The 12469-nt window shown below is 46.8% G+C and overlaps 2 protein-coding genes across 4 annotated transcripts in view; both read right to left on the minus strand.

Annotated features, from left to right (window-relative positions):
- The window catches only part of LOC103823406 (dimethylaniline monooxygenase [N-oxide-forming] 4), a 215418-nt gene that overhangs the window by 107009 nt on the left and 95940 nt on the right, over positions 1-12469 (minus strand). The window lies entirely within an intron of this gene.
- Positions 5-9554, minus strand: GORAB (golgin, RAB6 interacting). 3 transcript variants are annotated; one of them, XM_030226703.2, is made up of 5 exons: positions 9413-9554; positions 7509-7857; positions 6081-6182; positions 4226-4366; positions 5-1702 (listed from the first exon to the last, which is right to left on the minus strand). In XM_030226703.2, the coding sequence occupies exons 1-5, from the start codon at positions 9474-9476 to the stop codon at positions 1237-1239; spliced, it is 1122 nt and encodes a 373-aa protein (XP_030082563.1). In that variant the 5' UTR covers positions 9477-9554; the 3' UTR covers positions 5-1236. The 3 variants fall into 3 exon arrangements, with proteins under 3 accessions (XP_030082563.1, XP_030082562.1, XP_050833312.1); XM_030226702.2 differs by having other exon boundaries at positions 6081-6188; XM_050977355.1 differs by having other exon boundaries at positions 6081-6188; positions 7497-7857.

Raw genomic sequence — 12469 nt, forward strand, 5'->3', positions numbered from 1 at the left:
TGCGTACAAGATGCACTGATTTATTAATAGAATGAAACTGAAATGTAGTGACATGTTTTTCCACTGTTCAAGCCATAGAGACAATCACTGTCCCATTTATAGACTCGGTGGCGTCATTCAGCAACTCATTCATAAAATCACACCCAACACGGCCAGGTCAGGTGTTCCAGGAACCATTCCCACACTTCCCTGGTACCAAGAGGTTAACTGTGAGTGCAGAGTTTGCAGCTGCAATCAGTCTGTGGGAGATTTTTCCTATGTTCTCTTTTAATTCCTGAGGCTTTCTCCACCTGGAATAGCTTTTTAAAGCCTTTCAACAGCAATAGAGCAAATCAGCTGAACTTCTTTGGGGTACTCACCTGCTCTTCAGGCAGGAAAATGCATTAAATGTTCTACAAAAATAGGCTTATTTCCAATATACTGTGGGAATTATTAATTACAAAATTAATTATTGGCTAATTATTGGCACTTTGAGGCAACTACAACAGAGAAAATCTCTGCAATGGAACAGCTTTAAATGTAGCAATACACAAAAGAGAGGGTGTTACTTCTACATTCTTCAAGGTCTTAAACTGTAACCCATCCTTTTTGTTAAGCCCTAGCAGCAGTGATTTCATAGCTCATAGTGTTATCAATGTACAGCTCCATGATTCAGCACTGTCTGAAAGGAAGTGATAAATAAGAGGTATTACAACTGACTTTGCAGTTTGCCTCAATATGCAAATTTCCCTTAAATCAGGAAAATGTAACCTCTAGGAAGGCAATTAATGTAAGCACTTGGGTTTGACAGCAGGAGAAACCGTTGGAAACTAATCCCTTATGGATACAAAGGAAGACAAACATCCTACTGCAGTTGTCAGAATGTGTTCTGAAGCAGACCCAGGTTTCTCCTGTAGGAATCTTTCTCTTGCACACTGCTCAGAGCAGGCATCCTTGAGTATCATAAAGCTGAAAACCTTTGGACAAACCCTACTGTTCACTTCCAAGCGTCCTGTTTCAGGAAGGTACATGACGAGCTGGGCAGCAGAACATGAACGTACACCAGAGTGATGACAGATGATGAACCCCAAATGCATCTTGTGGAAAGAAAAGAGCTATTAAAATTTGGAAACAATAAAAAGGAAAAGAGAAATGAAGTGCATATTACTGGCACTGCTGAAGCCCAGATACAACATACAGCCACAAGCCTGCAGAGAGTACCTCATCCATAAGCACTGGCTTATCTGCATCCAGCAGTCATGTGGCAGAACAAGCTGGGGAGCTTCCTGAAGTCACATTTACTGCCTGGGTTTGGCTGTCCACATTGGAGAGGGATTTGGTCCTGGGCTTTTGAGACTGTTCAGAAACTGCAGGAGAAGCAGCAGCAGCACGGTCAGCCTGCTGGCTCTCCTGCCCCACACCAGTGGCAGCAGGGTTCTCCTGGGCTGTCCCAGCATGGCTCTGAGCCTGGCTGGATTGTCTCCCTGCTTCTGCCTCCTGCTGCTGCAGCATCTGTTCCACCTCGATCTCGAGCTCCAGATTTTCCTCATCTGCCTCCACGTCCAGCTGCTGCATTAACTCCTGCAGCTTCCTGGCCTTGCGGAGCTCGTTCTGCTGGATGATGGTGCACAGGTGCTCCGTCAGGTGCTCCTTGATCTCTGTCTTGTGCTGCAGGTCCAGCTTGGCTGCCACGTACTCGGACTCGGCCTTGTCGTAGCGCTTCCTGCAAAACCAGCAGCAGCATTTCTGGAGGGTTAATTCTCACTGCACCTCACACTCTGACACAGGCACAGGTACTTTAAGAAGCCCTGGAATGCAACGTGCTCTGCATTGCATTGTGCCAGCTGTTTGTGACATGCTGCCACATGAGCAAGAGGGAAGAAAATAAGAGCGAATTGATCGAAATTTCTCTAGACACTGGGGGCTCTGCTGTTGTGTACTCCAAGAGTTAACTTGCTCAGATTGCATCTCAAACACTCATTTTTACTGCCTGTTTGAAGAGATGCATCACTGGCAGCAGAAAGAACCCATCAGAAATGGCAGTGTTTTCACACTTCTAATGAACACCCACTCGGTGAACTGAAACACCACAAAAGCGGTCGGGTGTTTTTCTAACCCAACCACCCCCCCACAGACACAGATGCTCCATGGAGCATGCTGACATTTGGATCATGTGCTTTTCTGGCCACCCATATCCATGTTCAGAAAATCAGGGGCAGCACAGACTGACACAGCACGTGACATCAACACAGATGTAGAATTTTATTGCAAGCATGCATCCTGACACTCACCTCCTGCCAATCTGCACTTCCTGTCATGACAAATACAGCAAAAAGGGAATATCTGAAGCATTTATTGAGTTAACAGACAGAGAATATCTAGCATTTTAATGGCTGGTGTCCACATTAATGATGCATCTTTCACTACATCAGTGAACCTGTGTATTAATTCTAAATAAAAGACAGATGCAATTTTGCTCATCCAGGAAGGGAACACACAAAGGCTTTTGCAGCCTGACTACAGAGCACTCATAAAACTACTATAAGTAAGGTGGTTGAATAAAGAATCCAGCTCTTGTATAAAACCATATTCCAGTATCTGCCCAAACAAAGCAACAGAAAGATGGGAGAGGTCCTTTGCTTAGTGAAAGAGAAGTAAATAAGACATAGAAAAATCGTCCAAAGTATCTTCTTTTATATAATAACCACATGACTTTTACCCAGCTGTAAAGGCCATGTCTGCAGTGGGCAGAAGATGCCCACTTATGTTTCCCCCTCAAGAAAGTCAAGATTTGTCTGGGTCAGATACCTGAAGTGGCAAAACCAATGCTATGCTGGAAACATCTGCACAGCTAAACCTTTGGACTGAATTCTCACCTATCAGTCACACTGTATTTATAAAAATTCTATTCCACAGCAATTGTAAAATGTTGCTAACTAGGTATGTGCTCAGGACTATTTAATATTGCACTTTTTAACACACTGAAATGCTTTGTGTTTTAGCCCTAAAACAAAAGGCAAATAATAAGAAACTGCTTTAAAAGACTCCACTTAAAAGTAAATTGGCTTTGGCTCATAAGAACTACAACACTGGAAGTATCTACCTCACATTGCCAAATCCCTCCCTCAAGAAAACACTTACTAAATTAATGAAAGTCATTAAGATTTTGGTGAAGTTTACCCATTTGTCCTACTTGCATCTCCTTTTGCTATTGTCTTTAATTAAAAACTGCTTTCCTAATGTCAAGAGCTGCTTGTTCTCTTTAGCAGAAAGCATTTCAAATAGATACATTATTACAAATAGAAGAAGGGTAAGAAGATTTCAGGAGCATTTAATGTTTTTGGAAACCAGATGAAACCTAAATCCATTGAAATGTTTTTCCTCTTGAGGACATGAAATTCTGGGTTCACATGCAATCAGCTACGCTAACTACAGTTAATCTTAGACATTTCAAATGATAATTACACCAAAAAGATGTTAATTATTTTAGCTACCACTGCTATTTTTTTCAAGACTAATTACCAGCTTTATTGGCCTGTGGTCAGAATGGTATGGCAGAAGTCAGAAGGAGAAATGAGCATTTTACAGATGGAATGGTGAACCAAAAACCGCGAGTGAACATTTCTGCTTTATGAACTGGCTGCACAAACATGCTTGCTGTTTATCTACTGATGTTGAGGTTTACCCACAGCTAATGGGGTGCTCCTCTTCATTTCTTGCCTTTAAGGAACTCATCACACCCACAGTGATTAAAGGCACATTGTGAAGGGTTAAAAGCTTCCCTCTTCCTTCAATTTTTGGTCCTAGTTGCAAAAAAGCTTCACCAGGATTATATGTTTTAAGCTTAATTGGTCCCATTGATTCCAGCAGGACCAGAGCTGTCATGAAAAAGCAAATTTCCCTGAACAGGATTTTCATTTCAGGACTTCTCAAGAAAAACCTCTTTCCCCCTGAGACAAAATAAACAACCTTGAAACAATAAAGCAGAGCTTATGGACAACTGCACACTTAAAGCAGGACCTATGTCTTGTGACAGCAATCTCCAGTCAGAAAACCTGCTTCAGTTCCCAGATTCCAAAGGGAAAAATTAGGAAATAAAAAGCATACTTTTACTTCCAGATCTGAAAGCCCCCCAGACTGTGACCGCTTCAGCTACACGTTATTACAGTGACAGGAGTCATTAGTGCTCCAGGGAGAGGAAACAGCATTTTCCCCTCCCCTGTTCCCCCTGGCTGGGTGCACTTACCGGGCATAGGAGTAGTCCAGGCTGGCCTGGTCGATGCGGTTCCGCAGGATGCCGATGTCAGCAGACACCATGTCATCCAGAGCCTGCAGCTCCTTCTGAATCCTCTTCAGCTTCACTGTTTCAGCTTGGGTTCTTTTGGATCTGCAAAAGGAAGATGATTTTTTTTGTTGTTGCTGTTTTAATTTCCTTCTCAAGCCTCTCTTCTTGGCATACTGGGCCCCAGTTCACTTGCAGAGCAACTGACCTCTGCAGGACCTATTCAGAAGGTTTCTCCTTTATGGTGTAGGGCTTTTGATCTTTTTTAGCATCCACAGGGATCTAAAATGCCTGCTATTAAAGGACTAAGGCAAAATTATGTAATGACTATAATCAAAGTGCCTAAAATGGATTGTGTTTCTTCACTGTGGAAACACACAAGAAGCTGCTGTATCTAAGTAGTTCTCAGTGTAAGGAAACAGGAAATGGCTTGGGGGGAAGTGAGAGGGGGAAGGGATTTTAGTCCTGCAAATATCCCCTTTCAAAGGAGCCCAGTTAGTAGGGGCCAAAAAGTCACCTAACCTAAGCTTGTTTTCCATTTTGTAAAATTATTCCCAAAAGGTCCAGCCAAATCCCAATGAAGTGAATGGAAAGTTTTACATTAAACACAAAGGATTTCAATCAAGCCTTGTAACCTTTTTCAACTGGGCCATTCATTCCTAAGTCCTGAAAACGAAATGTTACTAAGGGCAACAAGCTTTGATGGATTTCACTCCCAAGGCAAGCCAAGTGACTTCCCACAAGCTTTTACACCACGTCACTTTGCCATCATTCATCACCACCAGCAAAATGGTGCTTCTCAGCCACTGCTTTACACCCAAGGCAGGTCCCTGAAAGCAAGACTGGGTGTGCAGGCAGTGCCAGCAACTCTCAATTGACCAGCTGATGCAGGTGGAGGGAAACAGACATCCTGTGGTATTGCTGGGAGCCTGAGGAAGGCCCCTGAGTGACAGAAGTAACTCCTCAGCTGTCAGCTTATGAGTCTTGTCTCCCCTGAGGCTTTGTTTCCAGGAGGAAGAACCAAACCTGGTGGCCACACCCATGTTTGATGCCCTACAGTGACTCAGAATTGTGTTTTATCTCTGCCTGGCAAAGGAAAATGAAATTTTCAGGACTTCAGCACAGTACAGGCTGTGTTCACTGGTGCTACCCAAGGGCTCTGATGGGCAGAACATAACACATGCCTGGGAGAGCACTGCAAGCATGAAAACTTCACACCACCGTCCCTGATCCAGTGTTATCAGCTGTTCCAACATCCTTCCTTACAAACTTTGCCTTTCCTGGAGTCTTAAACTACCTCAGTGCCAGAAAGCTCTAGCCCTGAAGAGCAAAAGCTAACAACTGTGAGAATATGTGCCATTTTATAATTTCTAGTCACCCAGTGGCAAAACAGCACCTTCTTAAAGCTGGTCATCTCCTCTTTTTAGCATTTTCACACACTAATGAGCCAGAAGTCCAAACAGAAATAGCTTCTTATCACAGGTTACAAACCAAATAAACTCCCCTTACATCCAGCAAAACCAGATCAGGACCAGAACATGAACAAGCATCTGAGCACCCCAACCTTCCAAACATGACCTCACTAACAAATTTAAGAACTTCAGCTAATCCTCCAGTTGTGTAATCATCTGTGCACAGAGCTGCAGCTTGGGAAGTGTGAAAAGCTTAGTCACAACTTCTTAACCAGCACTTGTCATCCAAGGGAAACGTCCATCACAGCTGCTCACAGAGCACAGAGAAGAGGAAAAAGTGAAATTCAATTCAAGATATGAAACTGGTTGCAGATGAAGAGTCAGCCCTTGCCCAGGCTCAGCCCCACCTCTCAGCAATGGCTCTGGCCAGAAGTGCCTTCTTGCGTTTATTCTTCTCTTCTATCAGCCGCTGCTCCTGCTGGAGGATTTCCCATCGGGATTTCTCCTGCCTGCTCCTTGACAAGAACATCAACATTAACAGAAAGTTCATTTCTCTCCCTGCTGCCCACATTGCAACACAAATATTCACCATCACATATTCTGAAGCGAGCTCTTTAAAAAGTTGAAGGAACAATAAACAGGTTTTTGTTCTGAGGAAAGAAGAATCATCTGCAAGAAGCCATTCAGACCAATAAAACATTTCCAGATGAAATCTGCTGATCAGAACTAAAATCTGCACAACCAAATAAGCTGCATGGAGCATTTTTCAGAATTTTTCGTGTAAAGGATGTGCTTCCCTACCACGTAGAAGCAGTTTCAAGTTTCTTACTGGCTGCTGTCACCATCTGTTCAGTCTGCCAACACAGCCTCTTTCTGGAAATGTTTTTTCCCATAAAACAGATTCTTTCCCAGGTCTGCTTTACAGTACAGCTCCCAAATAATTAAATGGATACAAATGAAAGGTCAGTACAAGTCCTAATGAAAACAAGCAGCAAGGAAGAACAAGAATTTGCTTTTGCCACCAGTGAAAGACTGATACAGATTCCATTTCCTAGGCTACCACCTCAAAGGATGGAAGGCCAGGTATCAGTGAGAGGGCACAATTTGTGGCAGGATTTAGGAGAAACAAAGAACTGTTTGCTGCTTTCCACCCCACTATGTTCTTTATGCCTTCACCCAAGGAGCCCAAACTTAAAAACACCCAAATAACTCATCTACTAACAAACACTTCTGCACTTCTCTTCTGACTTGTCCTTATCAGCTTATTCCTAAAACCTCACATACAGAAATACTTTTAGTAAGATTTAAATTCAAGCATCCAGGCTGAGAAGAATCCAGCAGATTCAGGAGGTGACTGTTGCAGCTAAATGCCATTTGCTTTCACCAGTGTGAAAAAATTCTCAGCAAAGCTCCAGCTGTTTTCTCCTCAGACAAACAGTGCCTGTGTGTTTCCCACCACAAAAATGAGATGAACAGCCACTCCTACTGGTGAGCTGCACCCACAGGAGCAATCTGAGTTCTCAAAGTGCTGCTGCCCTGGTGCAGGGAGTGCAAGCAGGTGATCCCAGCCGGGAGCTGGGCAGGGGAATCACAAGCAACACAACTAGCAGCCTCTCAAGGCCCATCTTTGCAAAACAGAACCTCCTGAATCCTTCTGTGTTTGGAATTTCAGAGAAGCCACTGGTGCTTCTCCACACAGATGCTGCCTCATAGAAAATGGAATTATTTGATCTCGCAGAGCTTCCTATCAGACACACAAAAGTTGACTTCACAACCAAAGAACGAATCAACAGAGAATAACAAACCCCACCCCTTGATTTTACCGACTTACTAACAATTCCACTTTCTTTCTCTCCACTTGGCTGTTGGCCTTTGCAGGGCGGAGCTGGGCACTGTCCCTGCCATTACAAGACTCTGATGCTGCCACTCCCTCCTGCTGCTCTCGGCTGTCCCTCTGCCTCTCATCCCCAGGCGCTGGCCCGGGCTGCTGGGGGTCACAAGGTTTGCCTTGTGGAGCAGAAAGCAGCTGCTCTGGAGTGACAGAGGCTGCTCCTCCCTGCAGCCCCAGCCTCTGGCTTTGCTGCTGGAGGGCTTTTTCCCGCTGCAATTGCTTCCGAGGCTTGGGCACAGCCTGGGGGCGAGGCTGCTGCTGCTGCTGCTGCTGCGGTGAGGGCTCGTACAGATCTGTCGGTGGAGAAACGGGGTTAAAAAACAAATCTCAGTATTGTGAAAAACGCCAGTCACTTGTTTTTAACATTTTCAGAGTTTAATAGTAATAAAATGGTTGTAAAAATAGTAATATAATTAGAGTAATAAAAAATCTGGACAATTTGGATTAGGACAATATGAGACAATAAAAACAAAGAGTTACAGACAGTCCAGGTACCTCTTTCTGGGCAAAATAAGCCCGAAAAAGGACCCATGTTAACAGAGATTTAATCCCTTAAAAGCAACAGCCTGTTGGATATTCATACACCTCATCCATGATGCATCAATTCCATTCAAACACAGGATTCTGTCTGGTCATCACCAGCTTCTTCCTCATAATCCTAATGGTGTCATCCTGTCCGAGCAAGGCAGGAAGAAGTTCATTTCTTCTGATAGTGGGGCAATAAATTCTCTTTCTCTGAAAGATTCAGGTGTCCTGTGGCTGCTATCTCAGTGCGAGTCCTCTCTTGAGAAAAAAAAAGTATCCTACATAGCATAGTTTATATTTTATCCTTATGTTATACCCTAAAACTATATTTAACACACTACTTAAGAGAATTAATACAGCGTCACTTTCTAACACAACACATATAATATTCATTTGAATATTTGTGAAAGGCCAATCATAAAACAGATTTTTCACAGTATCAAAGACAGGCTCTGCCAGAGCTGTTCTGGGCAAGCAAAAACCAAAATAAGGAAAACACGAGGCAGGCTGTCACAAGAAAACAATGTGGAGGTAACCTCAGGAAGCTGGAAATGTTTTCTTAGCCTAAGATTAAGGAATTTTCAATGGTATTGCTATCCCTAAGTGAGGAGAAGGAGGAGTAAGGGGCCTGGCCTAAAAGAGAAACATAGGTGGGAGTGAAGTGACTCCTGGGATAACCATGACAAGGCAGATCTAGGGCTAAGGAAGGGTACCTGCCAGCCTGGCGGGCAAACTGAGGTTATAAAGAGCAGAACGGGGTAGAACGAGGTGACACGCGGGTAAAGAGGAGCCTGGGAACGCGAGGGGAGCGTTGGGCAGAGATCTGGGTACGGGACAGGGCGGTGGAGAGCCCGGGATTTTGGGGATTTTTGTTGGAGAAGCTGCGGGTGGAAAGAGGGGCTGCATGAGGGGAGCGGGGAGAGATGGGGCTGGATGGGGGGCACCGAGGGGCTGCTGGGGACAGGGCAGGTGTTTGGTGTAGGGATGGACCGGGAAGGGATAGAGGTGTGGGTGGAGGGGCTGAGGGGAGGGATTGGGACGTGAATGGAGCGGCTGAGAGGAAGCACAGAGGTGTGGGTGAAGGGGCTGAGGGGAAGCACAGAGGTGTGGCTGGAGGGGCTGAGGGGAAGCACAGAGGTGTGGGTGAAGGGGCTGAGGGGAAGCACAGAGGTGTGGGTGCAGAAGCTGCGGAGATGGGGCGATGGGAGGCAGGTGCAGCTGCTAGGGCTAACGGGGTGCCGAGACCCAGGCTCTTCCTCCGCGCCGCTCCGGGCCCCACTGTCCCCCAGTCCCCGGGCGCTCCCGGCGCGGTGCGGTCCGTACCTGGGCGCTGCCCCCGCAGCCGCCGCAGCTCCTCCTGCGAGAAGCCAGCCCAGGCCTCGGCCATGGCGCTCCCTCCTCCTCCCGGCGCCGCGCAGGCCCCGCGGCTGCCCCGGCACCGCCGCGCCGCCGCCGCAGGCGAACGCCGCGGACAGCCCGGCCGGGGGCCTCGCGGCGCCGGGGCGGCGGGGCGGGGCGGGCAAGATGGCGGCCTGAGGGGGAGAGAGGGAGAGGGGATGGAGGTAGCCCGTGTTCCGGGAGAAGCTGCCCTAGCGGGCACGTCCCCGCGGCTCCTGAGAACCTCTGTGATAAAGAATCACCGAGTCAATTAGGTTGGAAAATATTTCTGAGCTCATCGAGTCCAGTCTGTGAGAGAGCAGGGCTCAGTGGGTCCCGGCTGATGAGGCTGAAATGGAGAGGGGATGTCGCTCCCGGAAAAAGCGAACAAACTTCAAGGAATATCACCCGTACCCCCATGCAATTTATGATTCGTAATTAAGTAGTTGTACGCAGGTGAGATCCTGCTCCAGCGTGTCTACTAAGTTACAGTGAGAACGCTGTGCGGAAATCAGGGAATTCACCACCCTCGCAGGGAAGAACCTCCTAATATCTAAACTCAATCTCTCCTCTTTCAGTTTAAAACCGTTCCCTCTTGTCCCATCACAATCTGCCCACTTTAAAAGTCACTCTCCCTCTTTTTCTATAAGCATCAGGGAAAAATACCATTTTGCCCATGCTGGTGTTTTTTAAGATCTTGAGAGGAATATCAGATTTGTCTTTCCAAACAAGCTGTGGTAGATAAAACCAGCACTGGGAGATAAAAGACACAATGGGAAGGATTCCACTGATTGATGAATGGAAAAAGAGATTCGCTTTTACAAATAAACTCTAGGATTTACAAATAAACTCTGGGGAGCACAAAGGCACCAGCCCACGAGCCCCCAGCTTAGCAGCCCAGGGGCCTGGAGGTTTAAACAACCCATAATGGGCAGTAAAAGGGGGATGTTTCCAGCTTCACATCCCTGCTCAGCTCCAGTCTGGGAAGGATTAGTCGAGCTCCCAAGCACTGCTGCCTCCCTGAGCAAATCCACGGCTCCCCGGCCGTGCAGGGCTCCGCGATTTCCCAGCAGCTCCCGTGACTAACGCGTCCCATCATCGCTGCTCGGAGGGGAATGCTCCCTGGGCTGGCTGTAAAATGCTTCTGATGGGATTGGAGTGCCTTGCCCAGAGCCTGCAAGACTTCCCTGGCCGTCAGAAGCCTAAGACAGAAAATGCCAGGACATGATGGCTGGACCTGATGGCTGGAACTTAGAAGCCCCTCTCTTCTGCCTTCGGACCTCTGCATATCTCTCTGTAAGACTGTAGGTCACTTTCCTTTAACCCTTGCTATTGGACAATTTCCAAATCCCTGTAACCTATATAAAGAGCTGCTTTTGCCTAGCTCAGGAGAAGAGTTATCACTGGGAACTTTCACAGAAGAATCAGTAGACGCTCTTCTGGAACCCCACACAGCCTTCTCCTCTCTCTCCCTGCGTCCGCCTGCCTAGGCACCTCAGAGCTGAAATCACAATGAGCTGATCATCACTACAGAGCTGCTATCCCTTAAGCTTGCTAAGGTTGCCTGTGGCTAGGGATTGCTTGGGAACTCGGACAAGCTGTGCTGAGCAGGTCAGAGCTATCCAGACCCCGCTGCAGCCTGCTGGGGACACCCCGAACCCAGCAAAGGCCGCATTATTGGGGGAACACGAGTGCCACCATTCCTCACCTGCAGCTTAGCCTCCTAAGACAGTCCAAAGTTTCCTTCATTTGCCTCACGATCGTCCCAAGGACCCTGAAGAGCCCTGGCAGGAGCTCTGGCCTGGCTGAGGTGGATGTTTTTGGATGTTTTGCCAAATGATTGTTTGCAGGTGTGCTCGCTGTGCCTTCACAGAACACTGCTCCCAACAGGCTCTGACAAGCGGTGGCTTGTCCTTGCATGCCTGCACCTGCCTCACAGACCAAGGGGTCTCAACACAATGGCCCATGAAGCTTCCCCACCTTTTGGCCAGATGCCTCTGCTATGGATTGAGAATATATAAACTAACTTTTGAGAGGACTTCCGTGAACCCCCACAGATTACAGCGAATCTACGTGGCTGGACCATGAGGATTCAGTCTCGCTGGTAGCTCTATTCCCCTTCCCCTCTTTTTCCTTTCTATCCTTTATTTCCTTTTCTGATCCCTCTATCACATTTGCTGTTGGCCCTCAATAAAGGTGCATTTGTTGTGATTAAACTGACAGTCCCCTGCTGGTTATTTTTGCACTTTTGGGATTGGGAAATCGACCACCACGACCTCGCGTGCCCTAGCGGATTGTGACCCATTGGTGCCAAGCAGAGCTGCTGATCAAGCAGAGGAGGAGAGCACAGTTATTTCGTGCAGGAAGTCCTTCCTGGGTAAGCCCAGGGCAGAGGGATGCCCAGCAGCCCTTCACACAGGATTATGGCTTCTCTGGGAAACCTGACTGAGCACAGGAGACATCTGAATGAGAACCATAACCCACCCTTCACTGAAATGCTCTCAACTCCAGGGAGTCCAGATGGCAGAACCAGGTGTCAGCTTGAATTTTACAATGGAACAGTGTTGGCCAGCCCTGCAAGGGTTGTCTTACAGCAAGGTGTAGGCACCTAATTCCCTTTGAGATGACTACATAAGAATCATGAGTCTAAATCTGGTGTCTAAATCACAGCAATGAGCTGTACCAAACCCAGAGATACTGACTGAATGTGCTTCACCAAGTGCAAACACCAGATCTCACCTTGAACTTCAGTTGTTCTTTCTTCTTGCCACTTTTAGCACTACAAACAAAAGCCAAGCACCATATCCACTTTATTGCTGCAGATATTCCAGGCACAAAGCTCCCACGTGTTTTATAGAAAAAGTAAAAAGAGCTTGGAGTTGTTAACTCTGACGCTATGGGCAAGGCAGCAATCCCTGCTAACAGTTTCCATCAGCCTGAGCTTTAATTGCCAGCCATTGGGCCAGCTTGCTCCAGGAACAATTGTGAAGTCATTTCACGGAG

This window comes from Serinus canaria, chromosome 8 (assembly GCF_022539315.1).
Source record: "Serinus canaria isolate serCan28SL12 chromosome 8, serCan2020, whole genome shotgun sequence".
Taxonomy (NCBI): Eukaryota; Metazoa; Chordata; class Aves; order Passeriformes; family Fringillidae; genus Serinus; species Serinus canaria.

Excerpts from the sequence above, each read along its gene's own strand:
- GORAB (XM_050977355.1), bottom strand. The coding sequence starts at position 9,476 with ATGGCCGAGGCCTGGGCTGGCTTCTCGCAGGAGGAGCTGCGGCGGCTG. Across the intron at positions 4,367-6,080 it reads GCCAGAGCCATTGCTGAGAG|ATCCAAAAGAACCCAAGCTG; the intron begins GTGGGGCTGAGC and ends TTCCTTTTGCAG. Across the intron at positions 1,703-4,225 it reads CTGGACTACTCCTATGCCCG|GAAGCGCTACGACAAGGCCG; the intron begins GTAAGTGCACCC and ends CTGGTTTTGCAG.